The 24,599-nt window shown below is 37.3% G+C and overlaps 3 protein-coding genes across 3 annotated transcripts; all 3 read right to left on the bottom strand.

Annotated features, from left to right (window-relative positions):
• Positions 1–254: 254 nt before the first annotated feature.
• Positions 255–5,900, bottom strand: LOC113091296 (APC membrane recruitment protein 1-like). Its single transcript, XM_026256720.1, has 2 exons — positions 5,748–5,900; positions 255–4,614 (listed from the first exon to the last, which is right to left on the bottom strand). The coding sequence occupies exon 2, from the start codon at positions 4,507–4,509 to the stop codon at positions 1,645–1,647; it is 2,865 nt and encodes a 954-aa protein (XP_026112505.1). The 5' UTR covers positions 4,510–4,614; positions 5,748–5,900; the 3' UTR covers positions 255–1,644.
• A 1,742-nt stretch (positions 5,901–7,642) lies between these two features.
• LOC113091421 (ankyrin repeat and SOCS box protein 12) lies at positions 7,643–11,058 on the bottom strand. Its single transcript, XM_026256938.1, has 4 exons — positions 10,941–11,058; positions 10,052–10,250; positions 9,388–9,960; positions 7,643–8,581 (listed from the first exon to the last, which is right to left on the bottom strand). The coding sequence occupies exons 1-4, from the start codon at positions 11,046–11,048 to the stop codon at positions 8,427–8,429; spliced, it is 1,035 nt and encodes a 344-aa protein (XP_026112723.1). The 5' UTR covers positions 11,049–11,058; the 3' UTR covers positions 7,643–8,426.
• Positions 11,059–11,990: 932 nt separating this feature from the next.
• LOC113091420 (myotubularin-related protein 8-like) lies at positions 11,991–23,391 on the bottom strand. Its single transcript, XM_026256937.1, has 14 exons — positions 23,212–23,391; positions 21,450–21,572; positions 21,186–21,348; positions 19,751–19,908; positions 18,258–18,386; positions 16,309–16,443; positions 15,268–15,400; positions 15,029–15,138; positions 14,813–14,938; positions 14,185–14,234; positions 13,359–13,559; positions 13,035–13,163; positions 12,734–12,860; positions 11,991–12,648 (listed from the first exon to the last, which is right to left on the bottom strand). The coding sequence occupies exons 1-14, from the start codon at positions 23,233–23,235 to the stop codon at positions 12,370–12,372; spliced, it is 1,887 nt and encodes a 628-aa protein (XP_026112722.1). The 5' UTR covers positions 23,236–23,391; the 3' UTR covers positions 11,991–12,369.
• Between the last annotated feature and the right edge of the window lie 1,208 nt (positions 23,392–24,599).

Genomic DNA, 24,599 nt, shown 5'->3' with positions numbered 1-24,599 from the left:
AGACATTATAGTTTTGACGGGTCAAACAGTTCAGTTTTCTCACTGCCAGTCAGAAAAAAAAGTGTATTTTGCTAATATTATTAATATTTATATTGAGTATAGTTTTGGTCAAAAAGATTTGTTGCTTTACTGACACTGCATACAACAAGGGCAAATAATGACCTATGGCTGCAGCACTAATCACAAACTATCTGCCATAGCAAACTACAGCACCTTCTGATCGTCCTAAAAAAACATTCACAAACTTGCATTACTGATGTCTCAAGGGTTTATTTCCAGTCAGTGTTGATTTGTGTGGAAAAAGATTGTGTCAGGGGTGTGATGTGGTAGATATGCATTTAAACCTTTTAAAAAATGAAGTTTTACTGAGATGTTCTAACATTCGTTGTCTGTGTATGTGCATCCTTGTGTATAAAAAAAATAATAATTTAAAATTATTTTGGTTTTCTGATTCCGCTAACAGATGGGGTATGCACAATCATTTTCAATCGCACAAATGTACCATATGCATGAAAAAGAAAAAAACATTAATTATAGAACAGCATAGATTCATCTACAGGGAAACACAAAGGTTGATTAATTCTTAAGGGATGAATATAAGCACTAGTTACAAATGGTAAGTGCATTAAGCTGACTTTGGCATTCTGATAACAGTAGATGATTGTGACTGTAGTACACCAGCACAGAACAATAACATAACTTCATTAAAGGCTTTACTGACATTCTGCTTCAAATGACTTAAGATAGTACCCTTTGATTATCAGCTATACTGATAATATTTACTGAAGACTTTAGGCCAGATCGAGTTGAATGTATGCAGAGAATACGCAAATATTCAGATATCCACACAGTTAATACAGTACATTATCCCAAACAACCTCATACTGTTTAGCAGCAAAAAAAGGAAATAAACCAGATTCTACACTCACATCCTTAAGTGTATATCAGTGTAGTAACAAGTGTATATAATAATGAACAGAGGTGTAACAGGAAAGTTGGTCAAAATGCCACTGAGTTAACAGGCATTTTTTATATGAATGTAGTGTGTGCTATGCCCAAAACAAAATGGCCATATAAAACAAATATGTGACTAGATAAACAAGACTTTTAAAAGGTTCCAAGATGTCAACACTAAAACTTTGCGGCATACAGCATATTTCCAAACTCAAAAAACTGTTGCATTAAAAAAAAGTATTTGTTCAAACTAAGTTTGATTCTTGAACAAGATGATATTAGGTGCTAATGTAGGTTTTATAGCATTAAAGCATTGCGGTCTTTTTTCCAAATATAATTAAAACATATTCAAAACATCCAAACAAAATGAATCAATTTCTATGGCATTGCCAGGCTACATAAATGGGACACATTATAGCATATATATATAGACAGCACCTGCTGATTGAGTAATGCTGTAACAAATCCAGTACAAATACACATTTTCTTAAACTAACAGAAACTAAAAACATAGCTCAAAAACTACACAGTACATCACAAAAGAATACAATAGCTTATCTGGCAGTAACGGCAACTACAGTATGTGTGAGTGTGATACAATTCAAGAGTGTCACTAAACATCCAGCATCGACTTTGGTGACGAGACTTATCTATTTGGATTTCTGTTTTATTTTGAGAGGGAGAGATTGTTTATAATTTGGGTGGTACAGGAGTGAAGTCACCCTCAAGTTGCCCCTTCCGGTTCTTTATGGGAATTTCACGATGGTCTGCCAATTGCTCAGAGCGAACATGGGGCACACCCTGAGTGACCCCAACTGGTCGATTCTTCCACTGCATGCCTGCAGGGGGGTAACTGCAGGGATAAAGCGCATCGCCTCCCCCGAACAAAATCTCCCCATCACCATCAGCTCTAGTGGCACCAGGGAGGTTACTATTACTGCCGTTGTTCTTTAGGGGGAGATGGGAAGGTCTTACAGTTGACTGGCCCACATGTGCCAATTTCGGTTCTTGCTGAGAAGATTTGGAGGAGTCAAAACCACGCCTATAGCCCCACCTAAAACTATCAACAGTAACCCTGCAGGGTTGTTGTGGTAAAACCATATCTCTACAATCAGCAGTCCTGCGCTGTGAAAATGCAGCCCCCTTTAAGTCATAGCTGGTAACAGCCGTGTAAAGATCACTTGTCTGAAACTCCAGACAGTCCGTGTCAAGAGAGCGACTGCGACGATTTAGTGCTAATGGGGCAGGGACAGGTGGACAAGGTCGACCCAAACTGAGGTGGCGAGGAAGGCTTGCGATGCCCCAAGCATTACTTAGCAACAGACTTTGTTCGTAGGCATCGAAAGTATGGTCAGCAAAGGCGTCTTGCTGAAGGTAACATCCATCATCTTCGAAGGGTTCGTAAGGAGATGCCAACTCTTCTTCCTCCTCCTCCTCGACAAGCTCAGTCTGCTGCTCACATTCACCCTCGTTGTCCATGTCGACCACATCAAATGTGACAATGGCAGGCAAGGCGCTCAGACTTGGTCCAAAAGGAGAACTCGACTCTGAGCCATCAAGACTCTCAGTTGAGTTGCAGTAAAGCCGGGTGTTCTTCGTGAAATCTACAAGCGCTTGGGAGAAACAGACCATCAGCTCTTCTTGGGATTGGCTACAGCCTCTGGTGGGTAGTAATGGGCTCTGATTCTCAGATTGAGGCTGCTGTCTGTTTGTCTCAGTGACATGTGGACTGAAACCTGAATCGGCACGGGGTGCAAACAAGGGAGTCTCCTGGATTTGGCCCATGATGAGAGGGACAGTCTCTTTCACAGCTTGGGATCTTGATCGTGATTGGGTATAGCGCAGATTTATAACTTCTTTCAAAACCATCTTACCGTTGCCTGCGGAAAGGCTCGAGTCATTGTAGAAGCAGTCGGCATGGAACAGACGCTGATCTTTGGATGGGCTTCTGAGATTCTGGAGCTCACAGCACAGAAGGGCTTGCTGGATCTTGTTCAGACGCTCCTCCTCCGTCTCTATGCTTCCTGTCTCTAGGGCAGAGGATGCCAGGGCGTACAAAGGGTTTGTTGGACTCTTATCACCCTGCAGGGCTGCACCAACAAATGAGTGGGGATCCTTGGGAGGAAGAGCAGGGCTGAGCAGGTGATTGTCAGGCTCAAAAAGTTCATAAAGAGCATCACCACTGTAGCTATCCCGTGGAAGCCTATCCTGGTGTGGACGTTCTCTGCTCTCCTCCTCCATACATGGCGTGGTGGAGTCATAGTATCCCTCATCACTGTTGGGTACCGACTCACTCTGTGGGCTTAAGAGACCAACAGGAGTGAAGGCTGTTTCTGTGATTCCCAGTGGGCTGCTGTTGGAAGTAACACGGATGGAGCTGATTTGCTGATCGGGAGTGAGTGAAGGGCTATCTGAGCCCCTGTCTGAAGGTACATAGCATACTTCATTACTAGTTTCAGACTCCCATAAGCTCTGCAAGTAATCTGCATCTATCTCATCGGGAGTTGCCATCTCTTCCCCCCCACCCTGATATGTGACAAAACACGAGCTCCGTTTTCCTGCATTTCGGCTGCCTCTCTCGGCAGACACTGAGCTATCAGCAACGCTGACATCATCCTGGTCTGCAATGATGTCTCCGCAACCTGTCAGGGAATCAAAGCTTTTCAATGATGAAACATCCCCAAAGACTAAGTTTTCAGAGGAGCAGGATACAGCAGGAGGCTCCCCATCGGGAATGTCCACATTCTGCTCAGCCAAGCGGTCCAGTTCTGACTCGGCACACAAGGGCTGATGATATGTCGTCAGTCCTTCCCGTCTCTCATCTTGCATCTCTTCCTCCTCATTCTCCTCTTCTTTTGCTCTCTTCCTCTTGTCCACCTCCACTCTGCTGCTCCTCTTTTTCTCAGGCACTAGCGTTACATCTTCCTTACATTCAGTGGCAGCCAATGGCAGATTATACTCACTGCCTGCGTTTTGATTAGGCACAACTGGCACCAACTCTTCACCCTGACTGTCTACATGGTTATCACTACAGTCACTGATGCTCGACAGGACACCAGGCACTGTTTCGGTGTGGAAGCTTGAAGACATTTCGAGTGCCTCCCGCTTTTCTTGTTCAACAGTTCTGTTTTTCCTGTGTCTCCGAATGCTGCTGAAAAGACCCCGAAGACCTCTGCGCTGTCGGGGTAGAGACTGAGACTTCCCATGATTCTCCTGTGATTTCTGAGGGTCACCGGAGGTGCAAAACTCAAAGTCCCCAGAGGCCACTTCACTGCTACCTCTGCCCAAATTATCCCAGCATGCTCGGCTCACCCCATCGTATGTTTGGCTCTTTGTAACACCTGTTTTTGACGAAGCCTTACTTTGACTTCTGCCTCGGCCACCGAAAAAGCTGGGCAGAATACAGATGCTCTTACGACCTCCAAAAAACTTGAAAGCCGTCTTCCTTATTTTCACAGAAGGGGGGGACTGAGGTTGAGGGGTGTCATGGGAAACAGAGTCTGACTGTGGACCCCCTATCGCACCAACAACCTCACTTCCTGTGGTGGCCTCCATAGCGAGACAGATGTCTGTGGCTAATGGAGCATGTCTGAAGTAAATACTCCACCCTGAGAGCCAGGCTGGAAGGTATGGGGTCTGTGTTTACCAGACATGTTATACCTGTGAAAGTAACAGAAATTAAGACGGATCATTAGGAACAGTCAAAAATAGAAAAAAAACTAAGGCACATATTTATTAAGAAACATTTACAAAATTGTATTTAGACACTAAAAGTTGTATCTGTACATCTCTGTTTGAGACGCCCATCTCTTTAAGCCCAATAAAAAATCAAGTAAAACCCCAAAATTCTAAATATACTATCATATTTGATAAATATAAATATTCAAAGGGTCTATTTATGAATATATTAATACAATTCCTTGGGCTCATTTAGTAAACATGGTTGTAATTTTGACAAGTGAGAAAAAACAAAGTCCTATTCTGACTAGGTAACCACCAGTTAAATTAACTCAAAATAAATTCACCATAAGCCTATTTTATTATTATTATTATTATTAAATTAATCAAACCAATAATAAAGGTTTTATTTTTACGTTTTATATCATACTTGTGTGTAACTTTATCATATCTTTTGCATTATTTGCACTGTTGTTTCCCCAGTGGTTACAGCTATCACTAAGAACAAAATGTACTATCATGCAGTTTGTCTCTGGGCTATGGAATGAGTAAATTACGTTTGCTTATTTAACGTTAGGTAGACATAATTTGATTAAATAAATACAAAATCTAAACCACAGAGGCAGACAGGCAAACCTACAACAGTACAAAAACAAACACGATGACATTAAAGTGTTGCAACCTGAATGTCCTGCAATGCAACACATACGCTGGATTAAACCTACAATCAAAACAAAAGCTGACTGAAGCCATTGGGCCTGAACTCTCACTGTAAGTACATCATAAACAAAGGAAAGAAAACATAAGAGATAGCTTGAAGTCCACAGAACTACACCCCATGGACCAATTTCTCCAACTACTGCAGTGAAACTGTTATTAGTATTGGAAAAGAACTTCTATTAAAAGACTGCACACAGTGTCCCCAGCTGGACACCATCACTGCGAATGAACGCGCAACTGGCGCGCGCTAGCCCAGACGCTAACCAGCTCGCGACCGCTTCACTGATATACACCTAACTTGCATTCACAAACAGCTGTTTCTGCATGAACACTCACGTACGTATACAATCAATGAGCGAATAATACACAGAGATACAAACATCAGCGATACTCGCCTTATTTGTCCATCTTTTCCGCCCGAGCGTGCCGTGATGTGCTCTGCCCTCGCGTAGCGCTGCAGGAGCTCGCGGCTATGATTCACTTTGTTCATTGAGCTCTGGAGCAACTGGCGGCGTTTCCGTGCTACGTGCATTCTGGGAAATGTAGTACCATGGTATTCGCAGTCACAGGAAAAAAATAAAAAACAAAAAGAGGTCATTTTTAAAGGTAATAAAGTACATAATAGCAATAGGCTGTACAATAAAATAATATAAACAATTAACACGAAAGTGATTAATTTGTTAAATACTTTGAGTTTTGCTGCAAGTTTGTCTGGCCAAACTATGATCGGGGACCCCCATTGGTCTGCAACAGGCCTTGGGGTCCACAGAAAATTTGATAGTGAAAAAAACATAATTTTACTAAATGTGTTTTAGGTTATGTCAACGTTAATGTGTTAACTTAAGTTACTCTCTGCCACCTAAACAAATCTGTATTTGAATTATAATTATTGTGAAAAGTACAATGACAATATAAAGGCCAATTATTTCATTTTAATGCCTTTTTATTTTAGAAAAGCGTGGGGGTCCCCGGCATCTAAAAGCTTAAAGCAGTATTGTTATTGTTAACTAAAACCATGAAAATTATGTTTGTTCATTTGAATAAATTGCATGAAAAACATAATGAAATAAAAATGAAACAGAACAAATATTTTTGAAACAACAATGACACAAGTACAAAACATAACTACTAAAAGTTAAACTTAAATTAAAAAAGAACACTGAAAATATAAAAATAATTGCTAATTCAAAATGAATTGACAATTATCAAAATGAACCTGGTTTAGAATGTATATGTTTTTCCATATCAGTGCAATAAAACTTTATGAAGGTGGGGGGAAGGTCTCTATATGGAAACTGGCACCTCAAATTACCCACTCAACACTCAATTTACACTCAAATTTAAGTGCCTTTTAAGCAAATGACAGCCAGGTTTAGAGTGCTTTAACTGTTTGTCTGTCTGATATTAAAGCTTGGATGTCTCTTAATTTGTTTAACCTCAATGAGAGTAAGACTGAGGCTATTGTATTCGGACCTTTAGCTCTATCTGGCAACACACAGCAAGTCCTGGGTGATCTGCCAGCATATATCAAGCCCTTTGTAAAAATAATAATAATAATAATAAATTAGGTGTTTTGTTTGATTCTGCTTTGAATTTTGTTAAGCAAGCAGTAGTTAAATAAAGTTTCTTTCAGCTTAGACTCCTTGCTAAGGTGAAGAGTTTTTGAACTCTTGCTGAGTCTGAGAGAGTTATACATGCTTTCATCTCATCTCGACTAGACCACTACAATTCAGTGTATATCTGTATTATCCAATCACATATGATATGAATCGCCTACAAACAGTACAAAACACAGCTGCTAGACTTTTGACTAGCACTCGCAAATACAAATATATTACACATCCTACTCTTTCTGCACTGGTTGTCAATCCATTTTAGAATAGTAATACATTATGTTCTTAAGGTTTTAAATGGACGGGCACCTTCATATCTTTCTGATCTTTTGAGGTTACCCACCCCAGATGTCTAAGGTCATCGAAACTTATTGGTCCCTAGATCTAGGCTAAAGAAAACCTTGGAACAGCTTTCCAATCTCTATTAGAACAATTGCAACACAATAACTTTTTAAAGGAAATCTAAAAGCCTATCATTTAGAGAAGGCTTACAGTGTATGAGCTAAAAGAGGCTTATTCAAAATTATTACTTGTCTGTCTTGCCATATTATGTGCTTTGATTTCTCTTAAATGATATAGTTCAGCACAATGGTCAAACGTTGTTGTTTTATTGTGCTTTATAAATAAAAATGAACTGAGCTATCCCATAAATGTAAGGAAACGACACATAAACGTTCTGATGTTCAGCAGTTCAATTTTATGAACAAAATAACAAGCCAGACGCCATCCATAGAATTACATCTTCAAAATACACCTGCATCTGTATTGTAAACCCCATTTAGCATAAGACTGTTATACTTTAATACTTATGCTATAAATCCTTCTGAGGACTAGCTCTGGAACTGATGTTCATTTTGAAGTCTTTAACCTCACAGGAACAGAATGATCTCCATTACATGCTACCTGCACAATGGAGGTTACGTGACATGATCTGTTGGAAGTGTCTATATGTTCTAAACAATGGATTCACTGATACAAGCACATCACAATGGAGTTTATATATCTTATTAAGATTAATAAGCCAGTTCTGAACATTTTTACATGCTTCATCAAGCTGCTACTGATAAACAAAACGCTAATGATTCTGTAAAAATCATTGCTGAATTTGGTATGAGAAACTAAAACCTCCACATGATCTTGAAAAGGCAGAACAGACTTTACGACAATGCATAGTTTAAGAGAATTTACAACAACACTTCTGGTAATATACACTTTCAATTTTGAAGGAAATTACAGCAAATTAATTTATGAGGATGTTTAACACACTCCATTTATGTAAACCAGGGATGTTAGCAGTGTATCGGTCTGTCTGTGAGATTGCATACGAATGAGTCCACATCATAAGTCCAGATCTTCTGTCTGTTTCGCTCCCTCTGATGTCTGTATGGTCCACCTGTCCAGTCTGTGTGTGAATAAATGAGTCTGTCCTTTAGTAAAGGCACAGTGGAGTACTCTGTTTTGTCAGTAAACCAATGCACTGTTCACAGGGTTGTGTTTGAGATAGTCGATGAGCCTGGGTGGAATCTCCAGAGAGTCCAAAGAATGAATCTTGTTCACCTGTATCAGGTGTCTACGAATAGCCAATCTACACTGAGAGACAAGAGTCTTCGGACACCCTGTTTAAAAAAAAAAAGAGAGAGAGAGAGAGCGAGAGAGAAAAAATAAAAAAGGTGATTTAACAATTGCATGATAATCAGTGTTATTTTTATTTGTTTTATCATTTATGTACTAATTTGTTTATTTTGAATTCATTTAAAATTAGCTTTAATTTTTATTTATTTGAATTCAAATAATTTTATGTGCTTTTGTCTTTTTATGTATATTTATTTTTCATTTAGCTTTAGTAATTTAGTAAATCTCAGTTTTAGTAGTTTAAGTACTTCAACTTAAATGTATTTATTTTAGATTGTTGACAAGTTTAATAAAACATTGTATCATACAAACATTGTATTTTTAATTTTTTTTAAAGACAGTTAATAGTTTTAGTTAATAAATGATAATATGGAAGCTTTTTTCCAGAACGAATAAAACAAAAATTATAAATAAAAAAAAATTAATGGCAACATTTTATCTCACAATTCTGACATTTTCCTCATAATTCTGAATTGTAAGATTTGAGCTCAAAATTGGAAGATAAAAAGTCAGATTTATAAGATATATATACTCACAATTATGAGGGAAAAAAACCCTCTGAATTCAAAGACAAACCGATTCATTTTTTTCTCCGAATTGCGAGTTTATATCTTGCAATTCTGGGTTTATATGTCAACTCTGAGTTTATACTTTGCAATTTTGACTATTTTTTTCTCAGAATCATGAGGGGAAAATAATTAAATATTTTATTAAATTTTTTATTCCATTCAAGAACAATGGCAATTAAAAAACAAAAACAATGCTACAATACTGCTTGTACTTCTCTCACCTCGCTCTTTCAGCAACAGCTCAAGAGCTTCATTCTGTTTGGTGCTCTTTTCTATGATGAGGGTCGGCAGGTAGACGTTTGCCCCAAAGTCAATGAGCAGTTGAATGTATTCGACTCCACAGCCGTGTCTCAAACACAATTCCAGGACTGTCTTCTGCTGCGTGCCTCTGCCGATCACATTCTCATCCGGACTGTTATAGTTCGGATCTGCCCCATATAACAGCAACATTTTGAAGCAATCCAGGTGTTCATATATGGCTGACAGGTAAAGCGGGCCACTGCACACAGCAACCCCTGAGGCCCAAAGCGTAACCTTTGACCTGGCGTTGACCTCCGCCCCATGCTGAAGCAGCTGGCGGAGGATCTCCGGGTCACCCTCTCGAGCGGCAGTGAGCACGGGCGAGCTGTTGTTCAGATGACTTCCATTTGGATTAGCTCCGGCACGGAGAAGTGCGAGCACACAGCTCAGGTAACGCCCACACACAGCAGTGAAAAGAGGGGTCTGGGCTTTAACATCAAGTCGGTCTACCTCTGCCCCATGGGCCAGGAGCAACTGCAGGCACCTCAGGTGACCTACAGGGCAAATAATTGCTGCGTTGTGGTCGTGGTGGACAACAAACTCAGATGTGACATCTGAGAGTGCATGGAAGGGTGACAGACGTACCTTTTGACGCAGCCATACGTAACGGGGTACCTGGGATCCCCCAACCGCTCTGCTGATTAATGCACTTCCTGTAACGTTCTTGTGAAAGTAGCTTGGCCAGCAGGAAATGGTCATTGTCAGCCACAGCTCGGTTCAGCTCCAGACTCTCAGCAGCTGATTCATCCTCCTCCACCGGCCGCAGCTGGAGCATAGAGGAGAACTGCAGAGAAACAAAAGTATCAGCACAGATGAGTGCCTCTGCATGACTGTTGAAAATAACAGCAAGATAGGGAGCAGCCTACCTAGACAATGCCCAGAAATGCTGTCTAGGTATGTAGCTCACTAGGGTCTGAGCCAGAGTATTCAGAATGAAATGCCTTTATTTACGTTACATGAAGTGTTGCACGCAGTTCAGTTTTGCATAACAACAAACCCTTACATTCGGATATTATTGTTATTTACGAGTAGATTTTTATTATATTATAGTAATATCTTTGACAGCGTTTAAAGAAGCTTCTAAAATATAAGAAGGCTTTATCATGAACTTCGTTTATACGCATTAGCTTTAACGACTAAGTTACTAGCAAGAATCCACGGTCAATTAGCCGGTTAGCAAACGAGATTAACCACATAAATACAAGCAGAACTAAAATACTTGTATATGCGAATAAACTAATCTGAGATAAATACTAATCCCATTCGGGAAGAGATTTATTCCCCGGCTCTTGGAGCTCGGTGGATTTAACTCCAGTAACGTTAGCGTTATATATGTAAACAACGCAGAGTTGGCCTCGCTCTTTCTGGCCTGCTGTCGAACAAATACGCATTTTTATGATATAAACGACTACACATATACAACTTAAGCATATAGTAGATATTTTAAATGAGTTTTCGCCTCAAGGACACTTACCGAGCTAATAAGCCAAACACTGACGGGCAGTAAACAGCGGAAACTGTTCGATGGGCGGCCAGAGCGGGCGCTGTGCGCGCACACACCGCCACTGAAAAATTCAGTCATACGTTTTGTAAGATGAGTGGGCTTTAATGTCAACAAACATTATGCAAATGATATAATCACATAACTTTTTTTTTTACAGAAATTTATTTATTTAAAGAAAACAATTTCAAATGTAATATAATGTACAAAAGAGGTACAAAACAGTGCAATGATCAAAATAAGCGTGTATAAAATGAGCTGACATGATTATTACAGAGCAAAACTATTAGTTTTAAAAGCAATAAATGTAATGTAACCACAGTCTGTCTTTTTCAGTGGTATCCCTCTCATTGCTTATTTCAAAATTCCCTTTTGGACTATTGCTGTACATTTAATCAATAGAAAATATTTATTCAAATTCATTCAAAAAATAATAATGTAAACAAATGCTTCTCAATAAAAAAAAAAAAAAAACATTTTTAAACATTGGTTTTATATTCCACATAATAATAAAAGCTTGTCTGGAGCTCCATATCAGCCAGGGTTCAAGAAGTTGAATATTAAAACTAAAGCTGGGAAAACTTTTACACATCCATTAGCAATAAACATTCAGTAGACATATTAAAAACAATGTTGCTTTGCAAAACTATATGCAATTCAAAAGGCTTGGTCAAAAGAACATAAGCAATGTTCCTCAAATATTTTTATGTTCCTCAAATTATTTGTTTGGCATTAGAGCTTTGCTCAGGCAATGTGACATCCTATTGCAATCAATGAGCAGCATTTCAACTGCGAAATGAACCGCATTTGCAGTAAACACCACAAAAATAATACTAAGCCCTTTGTGCAAAAAGCACTGATAATCAATTTGATCCATTATTCTAACAATGTGTTCCCTTTATCAATCTGAATTTCACATCAGCTGCTTATGTGACTGAATAAATCAGTATCAAAGTCTGGTTTTCAAATATAATACACATATTATACGGAAAGTATTACTAAAAGAAAGACATTAAAACAATCTACTGTACAATGGAGTGAGGCTAAATTTGATCAGAGAGGCATTTAAACAAAAATGTAGATGATTCTGACTGCCTTCGATCAAAGAATATAATTTCAATCCTGTTTTATGAACACACTGAAGTCCACAAAAACATCCAGAACATTTCAGGACTGTTCAGAACAGATATAACAGGGTACAAGAATCCACCCAGTGCTCAAAAAATCTAATAAACAACAATATAAACAAACACAAACTAGTATGTGGCAGAACGCTGCACTTTGAATGCATTTTTTGCATTACAGTGGCTTCAGTTGTGGAGATATTACTCTATGCATCTTTTCAAAAACACGGACATTTGTTCTTTGGGTTCTCAGTCAAAATGTCTGTTACTATGGAGACTCAAGAGGATTCTTGTACCTCCTCTTTGGAATGTTCAGTTTCCACAGAAACTGGTTTGTCCTTAGAGGAGGTCAGATCGTGTTCGGTGGCTCCTGGCTCCGCCCCTTCTTTCTCATTGCACTTTTCAGCTCCTGGACCCGCCTCCTCTGCGTCACCATTAATCAAAGGAGCGCAGCTTCCATTTGATTGGTCAACAGGAGCGTCGTGACGGTCCTGTTCCGCAGGTGTGTTGATTGGTCCAGATGGATCAGGGAGAACTCCATCTGCAACAGCCAGCTGCTGTAAATGGATGAGATGGAGACAGCGTCATGTCAGTCAAATACCTCTCCACCCTGACAAAATCTAATCCCACAACCCCACTTACTCGCTGTAATTCAGTCATAGTTCGCTCTCTTTCGACCTGCTTCTGTGTGAGGGACAGCAGCTGGTCTAGAACAGACTGTTTTGGGTGCATGCCTCTGTCATAGTAGTTATACATCCCACACCAGAACCTGGGAAACACATAAACGAGTAAAAATTTGGTGCAAAACTATTCAGTAAAAATCAGACAAATCCAATTACTTTAAATACAAATCGCATTAATTTGGTCTGTCAAAAGATTTTGTGAAAAGTTAAATTTTAATCTGCAGCAGCACAGCCTCATATGTTAAAGAGTGCATCCATACTTGAAGTGCAGTGGTAAAGTGCTGGGTCTGAGAACTGTGCACTCTAATGAACGCCGGTACAAAGGGTTTCGATACAGATGTTGGTTCTTCAGAAGATGTGGCCACAATGAAAACGTCTTTTCATGCAACCTAAAATCCCACACAGAACAGTGAAGCAAAGCATTTTAAAATCATTCAAGACTTGGAAACAAGCAAACAAACAATACGTTTGATTTTATTTATAATAAAGAACATTTGCTTTCATTTTGAAGCATACACATTCAATGCCGAGTGTATCAGTTTTGTACATACATGAATGTGTTTGAATCTGCATTCTATCCTCACCTCATTTCCAGTCTCTCTTTCTGGCAGTTGCCGATGAAGTTTCCATACTGGCAGGCATAGACTTGATTGTGTATTTCTATTAGGTAACGTTCATTGAACTCAAACACACAAGGGAACTGTTCTGACAGCTGCCACACACACTCTAGGAACTGAGTGAAGACTGGAGACACTTCCTTGGAGTCAGTGTCCAGATGGCCACACCTAGAGTACACACATATATACAAACAAAACATGTCACAAAGTTGGACTTGGTATTGATACAAATGGCTTACGATTAAAGGATTACTACTGATAACATTAGCCTTTTTTATAATATACAAAAGATAACTGTAATGTTTTAGCAACATAGTGTATTTTAATATTTAAAATGTTATTATTAAAACATTTATCATAAAAAGGGATAGTCCACCCAAAAATGAAAATTACCCCATGATTTACTCACCCTCAAGCCATGCTAGGTGTATATGACGTATACCATAGGAGTTACATTAAAGCAATCCTGGTTGTTCTGAGCTTTATAATGGCAGTGAATGGCTGTTGAGATTTTGAAGTCCAATAAATTGCATCCATCCATCATAAAAAGTACTCCACACATATCTGGTGGTTAATAAAGGCTTTCTGAATCAAACCTCTGCTTAGAAGAATGTTATATATACATCTAGGATTGCTTTAGGGTGAGTAAATTATGGAGTAATTTTCATTTTTGGGTAAACTATTCCTTTAATACTATTGATAAATAATACTGATATATTTGCAGTTTTTAAAAGCGGTGATAATGTTTTGAAGGTTATTAACTCATACATGCAAGAGCAGTAAAAGTTTATACCTGTGACTGAATTTATGACCAAAAGAGATCCACTCCTTTTCTATTAAAACCTGTATATAAAAAATAAAAAAAACAAAGAAACAAAACTTAAATTATATAATTTTACAATATTTTTAAGTTTAGGTGTTTAAGTCTAGATGTTTCACATTTAAATATACATTGCTGTTCAAAAGTTTGGAGTCAGTAAATGTTTTAAAAGAAATGAATACCTTTAGGTATTTAATGCAAAGATGCATTAAATTGATCAAAAGTGACAGTGAAGACGTTTATGCATATTCATATTTTTTATATCAAATGAATTTTATATCAAATAAATTTGAACAGAAAGAATTGTGAAAAGATCACGGTTTCCACGAAAATATTAAGCAGCACAACTGTTTTTAACATCAATAATAATAAAAAAAGCACCAAATCAGCATTTAAGAATGATTTCTGAAGAATCATGACACTGAAGATTCAAAATGCAACTTAGCCATAACAAATTATGTTAAAACTTTTGAATGCTGACGTATATTAAGTTACACAGGAATAGTTGGTGACTTAATTTGCCATGACCAGCCCAACAGAGTGACATGCGAGTCCTGTGTTGAGGGTACAGGTTATATGTTATAGGTTACTGGGTCATTACCATGAGGCCTTTAATAGTTCTGTAGTATGGGTCCAGCAGTATGCAAGCCAAAGAGCACACCTGAGCCGTTCTGTCCCAACCATCAGAACAATGTACTAACACACTTGCCCTCTCTTCACAGACAGCCTAGAACGCAAACAAAATGACTGAGTACATCATTATCAAATATACTTCTGTTGGTGTCTCTCTATGCAGTAATAGCATGGAGGTTAGTACCTTGGCGAGGAACACGCCTGCATCCATCACAGATTTGATGTGCCTCAGCCAGCCAGAGTTCTCCAGACCTGTCAGATAATCACTCATGGAAGGAGACTTCATAGAGCACACTGGAAGAACAAAGGTTCAACCAACCATCATTTTATCTACTACTGATTTAAAAGACACAATCAATACTCAACTGAGCAACTTAACCAGCTACTGAATATACCAGTACGAATAAAAAATTGTTCTCTCACCTTCCAGCAATTTTTGTAGGCTGTTTCTCATGACGTGGATGTTTTCGATTCCTTGGAACTGGAACCTGATATTGGAGTAGTTGTCCTCATTCTCATAGCCTTTACCAGCTGCGCGGTTCGCCATTGCGTTCAACTGAAAAAGACAAAAATTTGTACAAATGTATGCACACATAGCTCCAGAGGGTCAGGTTGAGATTTATGGTCTCCTTTAAATAACAGGGAAAGGAATTAAATGTTTCCTCAGTTATACTGGCGAAACATGAGATGAGCAACAATAAACAGAACAGAATATTCAATATTGGCAATAGATACAAAAACACTAGAATTTTAAAGCTGCGGTAAGTAACTTTTGACACTCTAGCGGTTATTAAACAGAACTGCTTGCGTCTTGCAGAAGAACATCGTAGCCGGATCTACTTCTCTCTGTTTATGTCTATGAAGAATCACAAAGGTACTGGGTTACTCCACCGTGGTATCCCCGAAGCAATCTAAAATAGTCTGAATATAAACACTTATTATAGGTGCACCCTAGTGATTCAGGACAAGCTAAAACACGGTTAGGAAAATGGATTCATGGTGTACTCGCTTATTATATACATTTTTCTACATTTTGAACACAAACAAAGTTACGGACCGCAGCTCTGATTGGTTGTTTCTTAACGGGAGCTATGTATTTCTGCAAATGGCAAAAGGACCACTGGGAGGAGCCAGAGGAGCTTGATTTTTTTCACATATTATTTGTCTCATATTCTACTGTCAGGACATAATGACAGGTTTAACAAATATGTAAAAAAATATATTTTTACAAAAGTTACCTACTGCAGCTTTAATGGTTAACTAGTCAGTTTCCTTGATAGTTAGTTCACCATATGAATAGAAGAGTAATTGGTGTCAGAGGGTGAAAGATTACACATTTTCTTATGTGTCTCTTACATATATGCCAGAGCAGCTGAGGTTGAAAGTTTAAAGATAAACATTTACAAGTCTGATCCTGGAGCTGTCCTCCTATGTATATAGAGAGGTTAAGGTTAAAGGTCAAACCTTAGGCCGTGTGTCCACTACATATATAAAAGGGCAGTTGGGGTTTGCTTCACTGATGGCCTGAAGCATCTGCTCATCTTCCACACAGCGAGAAGTCAAACCTGACAAAGGCTGACTGCAACGACAGATTGCAGCCTGCAAGACAGTACCACAAAATACAAAGAACAGATAAAGATAGTTGTTGGCGGCCACTCCTGTTTAAATCTACTGAAGCATTTCTATGTCCCCAAACATAGTCTCTAGGTTTAATCTAGTTTTAAATTAATAATTTAATTTATTAATCTGATTGGACTTTTTTTATTCAACACTTTGCAGTATTGAATAAAATATGTATACATATATACATATATATATACATATATATATACATATATATATATATATATATATATATATATATACATACATACATACAGTGGGGATCGAAAGTTTGGGCACCCCTTGCAGAATCTGTGAAAATATGAGTAATTTTCAAAAAATAAGAGAGATCATACTAAATGCATGTTATTTTTTATTTAGTACTGTCCTGAGTAAGATATTGTACATAAAAGATATTAACATTTAGTCCACAAGACAAAAAAATTGCTGAAATTATTAAAATAACCCCATTCAAAAGTTTGGGAACCCTTGGTTCTTAATACTCTGTGTGGTCACCTGATGATCCTCGACTGTCTTTCTGTTTTGTGATGGTTGTGCATGAGTCCCTTGTTTGTTCTGAACAGTTAAACTTAGCAGCGTTCTTCAGAAAAATCTTTAAGGTCCTGCAGATTCTTCAGTTTTCCAGTATCTTTGCATATTTGAACCCTTTCCAGCAGTGACTTTATGATTTTGAGATACATCTTTTCAGACTGAGGACATTTGAGGGACTCAAACACAACTATTTAAAAAGATTCAAACATTCACTGATGCTCCAGAAGGAAACAAGATGCATGAAGAGCTGGGGGGTGAAAACTTTTGAACACGATAAAGATGGCCAAATTTGTCTTATTTTGTTGAAATATAATTTTTTTAAATTTAGTTCTGCCCTTCGTAAGCAACAGAAGATACTTGTATGTTTCCCGGTACACAAATTAAGTACAATTTACCTTGATCTTCAAATTCCAAATTTTCACCCCCCAGCTTAATGCATCTTGTTTCCTTCTGGAGCATCAGTGAATGTTTGAATCTTTTTAAATAGTTGTGTTTGAGTCCCTCATATGTCCTCAGTGTGATAAGGTGCATCTCAAAATCATAAAGTCCCTGCTGGAAAGGGTTCAAATATGCAAAGATGCTGGAAAACTGAAGAATCTGCAGGACCTTAAAGATTTTTCTGAAGAACGCTGCTCAGTTTAACTGTTCAGAACAAACAATGGACTCATGCACAACCATCACAAAACAGAAAGACAGTCGAGGATCATCAGGTAACAGAACACAGTATTATGAACCAAGGGTTCCCAAACTTTTGAGTGGGGTTATTTTAATAATTTTTTTTTGTCTTGTGGACTAAATGTTAATATCTTTTATGTCCAATATCTTACTCAGGACAGTACTAAATAAAAAATAACATGCATTTAGTATGATCTCTCTTATTTTTTGAAAATTACTCATATTTTCACAGATTCTGCAAGGGGTGCCCAAACTTTCGATCCCCACTGTATATATATATATATATATATATATATATATATATATATATATATATATATATATATAATTAGATTTTCTCTTGACTCTGTCAGCCATCTTTGATGAATGTGATCGGTTTGTTGCAGCATATTTTGGGACTCTGTTATCTATGATGCATGCATGCATGCAATGTTGCCTTAGAATATGGTCAACTGGCAGGCAGCATAATTATGATGAAAAGCCTGCATGCTTAAGGTGCCTTAAAATGCTGTCTAGGTAGGCAGCTTACTTGATTGTGGAACAGAGCTATTATGTGCATTTATGACGTGCGTGTGCTTGTATACCTTTGTGTCTTTGTGAAAGTAAGACAGAGCAGGCAATCGCCCACGGCTCCTAAACTTTGCGCTGCCTGTTACTGTAGCAACACTGACATTTTTAGGGAGTCCTAGGATAGATGGATAAGTGCTACAGATCTGTGTCAAAGAGAGACAGAGAAACATTTAAAGATCCGTTAGACAGAACAAAATATGAATTATAATTAGAGCATCATTTATAAATTATTTAATACTACCGTTCAAACTTTAAGATTATGTTTTCTGCATTTCTTTGTTCAAGAATAACTGTAATACTCTGATGTATTGTTACTAGGGCCGGGACTCGATAAAAAAAATTAATCTAATTAATTAGAGGCTTTGTAATTAATTAATCGAAATTAATCGCATTTTAATCGCATATAAATATTTGACCTGAGAACAGTGAGAAGTAAATTTTTTCACATGGATTTATAGTATACCATTGAATAATGACTGAATACATAAGCTTAAGCAACAAAATATTGTTTATTTTTGTTCAACCAAGTCTAGCAGACCAGTGCAATTTTTGCCATTAAGTGTAGCAATAGCATATTTAGAAACAATTTAGAAATAGTACATTTCAGAAATTCAGGAAGCTTATAGGTGCTGGAACCTTCTGTAAAGAGTTTTTTAAGTAAAACACAATACTGTCAATTACATTCAGAACATTGGAAACACTGACTATTAGAAAACATCTCTCTGTTGCTTCAGAGGCCATAACATACTAAGTCCAACTCTCAATAACCTTGGCCAAAACAATAAAGAGTTCAACATAAACTGTTGCACCAACAAAATAATACATAGTTCAACATAAAGTGTAAAGTCCACGCTAGCTGCTATATGTTTTGCATTGAGGTGATACTTGAGGCTCGATGTGCTGCTGCGGTGATATGCGAACGCTAGTTGGTGCTCCAGTATAATCGGTCCGCCGAAACTCATCCAGTGAGAAACGTTCCGCGGTGCAAAAATAAGTTATTAAAAATGCGGGATTTTTTTTTTCTGTAATTAATTAATCTAAGTTAACGCGTTATTTTTTGTGTAATTAATTAATCTCAATTAAAGCGTTAAAGTCCCGGCCCTAATTGTTACAATTTAAAATAACTAAAATTTTCTATTTTAATATATTTACCACTTGTATATTTTATATAATATTTTATTCATTCAATATGCTGATTTTGTGCTTAAGAAACATCTCTCATCATTATCAGTGTTGAAAACAGTTGTGCTGCATAGTTTTTCTTTTGTGGAAACTCTTTTGTGGATTCTTTGATTTGCTGAATAAAAGTATGTATTTCTTGAAAGAAAAACATAATTTACCCCAAAGTTTTGAACGGCAGTGTATACATGTGTTATGTTGAAACTGTTTGTACCTAAAACATATTAATCTCTGTGGTCAGTAGATAAAAGAGTTAAGTTGATTATTGTGAAATGGTCCTAAACAAGAAGCATGATTACTAGATTGTCTTGTAAAAAAAAGATGATACCTCATAGTTTTTGTTAAGGTGGCTGATTTCCCAATAATCGTTGGAGAGACCCATCCTGCTAAAGTCATTTGCCACATTAATGAATTCCCAACCCTGTCTCCTGTCCTCCTCATTTTGGTCTGGATTATAGAGAAAGGCAAACAGCTCCTCTTCTTTGACTGAAATGACACAAAAGCACAGTTAGAATCTAAGAGCAAACATGTGCACAGTAGGGTCAGCCAGCATTTTTCAGTATGAAATAAACATAGCTGGTAGATTACTGGACTGGACACTTAATAAGAATGATTTTGAAGCAAAAGTGTTGCTTGCTTATATTTTATAAAAGAAAATATAAATATTAGATGAAAAGGTAATTAAAACATAAATTAAAACTATAAATGTTCCCTTGGCAGCTAACTAAAAAATGTTTTTAAGTTGAAGCAATCAGATGACTAAAACTAAAACTTAAGAAAAAACATTTATAATTAAAGCTATATCGAAATATGAATTAAAAAATAATAAAAAATGAATAAAAATGACAAAAGCACATAAAAATTACCAAAACTTGAAAACTGAAAATATATTTAACCTTTTCAGTGGTAAGTTTAAAATATTCTAGTTGTCCCCCCAGAGTGTTTTTTTAAAGCGACCGTTATTTAAGAATGGACCCCTTACTGTTTCCATGGTGACACATTAGGCTTATCATGTGACACTCCGTGTCTGCAATAACAATGTATGACAGATGGATCGCTTTTATTTTGTTTTTCCTTTTTTTATTTAAAATATTTATTTAACATTTATATATAACTTGTAGACATATGTGTGTATTTATCAAAACTCTATATGTATTGTTTTTCTCGTATTTATGTAGTCTGAAACCAAATATGCATTATGTGGTTGATAACACTACATAGTTGTGATAATATGACAAGAGCAGTCTCACGTCTGTCTCTGGCTCAGCGTCAGCCAACGCGTGAAACCACAGTTAGAATTTTACAGTTCTGCGACGTCACCGAATGTTCTTAAGCCCATATGTGGGATTTTTTACAAATACTTTAATATTACATAAATAATACTGAATTTATTTCATGTGCATGTGTTTTTATGCATTGCATACATAAATGTATACATTAGATTTTCTGTTGGTTATCTGCTCAAAACAAAAAAGAATTCTCATAAGTTCTAAACATGTTGCTCATTTGAATGAAACAAACCACATGTGTATATGTATAGTGACTATATTTGTACATTAGGCTTATAAATCAGCCAAAGATGTTCTTATTTAAATCTAGTGTTCTGCATATGTTTCGGTGAGGCTAGGTTAAGGGGAAGGGCTTGGGTTAGATGATAGAAAATATCATTAACCTGATATAAAAAAAATCAATGGTCTATGCAATAAAAGAAAGCGAAACGTGTGTGTGTGTTTGTGAGAGAGAGTGCTTGTGTGTGTGTGTACCTGGTTGAAACAGACGCAGAAGTGACTGATAGACATCCTGACAATCTTTCTCTCTTTGGAACAGCAGATGAAGCAGCTGGAAGGTTTTACAGCGGATCAGGAGCGGACAACCGGATGCAGTTAATGGAAGCTTCTCTAGCGACATGATGTGATGATGCAGCACCTTCACACACATCAGACATTTCAAGATGTGTATTTCTAAAAGACCCAACAACAGATGAGTGGAAGACTATTATGTATATTGTTCCCTCTGGCCTACATTACCCATGTTTCTTTGCGTGTACTGTTGGTTTGTTCCACGTAGATAAGGTGAGTAGCAGTCAAATAAAGAGTTCCCAGAGTTGACTTCTTTTCAGGGTACCTATTCAGTAGTTTCACATACTCCACCTGCATAAAAAGTCCAGGAGAATTAGTGACTCAACTGTCTGAAGTAATATACAAAGCACTAGCCAGCAATCACAAGGGTTAATGACACAATCCAGTCTGTGGGTTTGGATGTACCCCTCATCCAGCCTGTGTTTAACACAATAGAGAGGAAATCCTGCAGAACCTCTTAAGACTACTGTCAGCACTTCTTGTTCCTCCATCTCTTGGCATTTTGGTTACTGAGTAACAGGCAATGGAACAATATTATAACACAAGATGCCACTTCAGCACTAAGTAGCATTTTCTTTTGAGTCAAAGTCTAATATATTCTGCTCGTTTCTACTTGCTAAACTACATGAGAACTAATCTTCTCAGTAAATGATTAGAACAATCCCTTTAGGTCGTTAGGATAGCAAAACCAAGCTGGCATTCTCTATTGTCTCTATAAAATGAACAGGTTAAATAATGTTTTTCAGCAAGACATAAAAGTCAAGGTGAGGCCCAGTAGGTCCAATTTAGATTCCATCGGTCAATTCTGATGAAGAATTAAACCCACAATTCTCAGGCAGCAGAGTAGATCTGAATAGAGGTGTCAGCTGCTATTATAGAGACTTCCTGTAGTACTGCTGATGAAACGTGACATCCTTCGAGCTGACCCCTCCATGCTGCCAAAAACATACAAAAAGACCAAAGGCTGCAAGATTCATCATTGTGTACTTTTTACAATGCTCATATGACCATATAATGTTATGTAACAAAGGTGCCCCAGAACTTCACTTTTTGAAGGTGTCTCTGCCTAGTTCAGGTCTTGAGAAGCTCTTCTAATAATAAGATGATCTCTATATCTTACAGAACTTTATTAACATCTAAAATGGGCACTGATGGGATACCTCATGACCACTAGAACTGAGAATATATAACCAGAACACCAGAATATGATAATATAAAGTGTAACGACACAAGCTCATACTTTAGGCCAGGAGTTTTCACATTTATCTTCATGGAAAACTTCAAATTGGGGTATGTGTTTGTGTGTGTGTTGTATGTGTATATGTATAGATTGTAACATTTAATAAATAATACAAATATAATTCAAATTATAAATTCAACTAAATAAATGCAAAAAACAAAAAGGCAAATAAATAAACACAGTACTATAAAAGTACAGTACGAAAATGAGTAGAAAGCAAAATATTAATGTAACTTTATAGAAAAAATATTTTCCAAATAATAGTTTAGACATTTTCATACATTATATATATATATACTATAAATTGGGTTTCTATACAAGAAACTACACAGATGCAAGTCCCTTGCATGAGAACGATCATATTTAGAGTTCTGTGGCATCTTAAAAGCAAAGCATGCAGGTTCACCTGAGCAAGGTTACATCCGGATTTTGGAGGGGAAAAATTATTCCTGTACATACAGTTATGAAGTGATGACTGAAAACTGCTTCAACTTCATTAGCGCTACATTCAGTAACCAATATTAAAATGCATTGGATGGATTTAACAGCCGACTACAACAAATCTAACAACTCAGAATCTTTTTCACGAACCAAATTAAACGCTACATTCTGTGTGTTTTACATCCATCGAGAGTTCAGAATATCGAGTCTGCCAACTTTACACGTGCACACCTGTTGATACAGACTTACCTTTGGCGTTATAATGTGCTCCATATTTTCAGTGGCTTATCTTTCAACAGTCCACGTTAAACCTTCGATGTTTATGAGTTTAGCGGTTAACATGTTTGTTTCAAAAACTGCTGCGTTCCTTCCTGACATGACAACTACAATCATGTCAGCTGACGGGAGCAGATATCGCGATAAGTCAAAGCGAGACGTGATTTCAAGTGTTGTCTGTGATGCTGTGATAATTTAACCCACTGCAGTCCGTATATAAACAATGATATATCAGTTTAAAATAAATAATGCAAATTACCCTAGTAACACAATGTTAAAGGTAAAAATCAGTCTGAAAAGTATACTTAATTTCCTCTACATTTAAAATACAACTAACCTTAATATGCTACATAGTGAGAAGAAAAAAATCACAATGTAAAATAATAGAAACTAAATATTTTTCCAATTGTATTTTATACATATTTATAATATTAGATTTTAACAGTATTAATTGGGTCTTTATACATTACAGTGGGGGAAATATTAATTTGTTTGCCCACTTACAAAGAAATGATGGCTCTGTAATATGGTAGGTTTATTTTAACACATAGAGACAGAAAATTAACCAAAAAATCCAGAAAAAAACGCATAATATAGGGGTTAGAAATTGATTTGCATTTCAGTGAGTGAATTAAGTATTTGATCCCCAAGCAAAACATGACTTATTACTTGGTGTAGAAACTTTTGTTGGCCAGCACAGAGTTAAGACATTTTTTGCAGTTGGTCACCAGGTTTGCACACATCTCAGGAGATAATTTTGATCCACCCCTCTTTACATATCCTCTCTAAATCCTTAAATTTTCTTGGCTGTCATTTGGCATCACAAAGTTTCAGGCCCCTTCACAGATAGGATTGAGGTCTGGAGGCTGGCTAGGCCACTCCATGACCTCAATGTGCTTCTTCTTGAGCCACTCCTTTGTTGCCTTGGTTGTATGTTTCTGGTGATTGTCATGCTGGAAGAATCATCCATGATGCATCTTCAGTGCTCTGGCTGAGGGAAGGATGTTCTCATCCAAGATTTTATTGTACATTTCCCCGTCCATTTGTACCCTCAATGCAGTGAAGTCATCCTGTTCCCAAAGCAGAAAAACAGCCCCAAAGCATGATGTTTCCACCTCTGTGCTTGACTGTAAGGATGGTGCTCTTGGTGTCATATTAAGCTTTTCTCTTCCTCCAAACACGGGGAGTGGAATTAATGCCAAAGAGCTCAATTTTGGTCTCATCTGACCACAGCACTTTCTCTCAGGCCTTCTCTGAATCATAGATGTTCTTTGGCAAACTTTAAACAGGCCTGTACATGTGCCTTCTTGAGCATGGTGCTCTGCAGGATTTCAGTCCATTGCAGCATAGTGTGACACCAA

Source organism: Carassius auratus, unplaced genomic scaffold (genome assembly GCF_003368295.1).
Source record: "Carassius auratus strain Wakin unplaced genomic scaffold, ASM336829v1 scaf_tig00214183_4049273_7079891, whole genome shotgun sequence".
Lineage (NCBI taxonomy): Eukaryota > Metazoa > Chordata > Actinopteri > Cypriniformes > Cyprinidae > Carassius > Carassius auratus.
The sequence above is the reverse complement of the archived record's forward strand: the minus strand, read 5'-3'. Positions and strand labels throughout refer to the sequence as shown.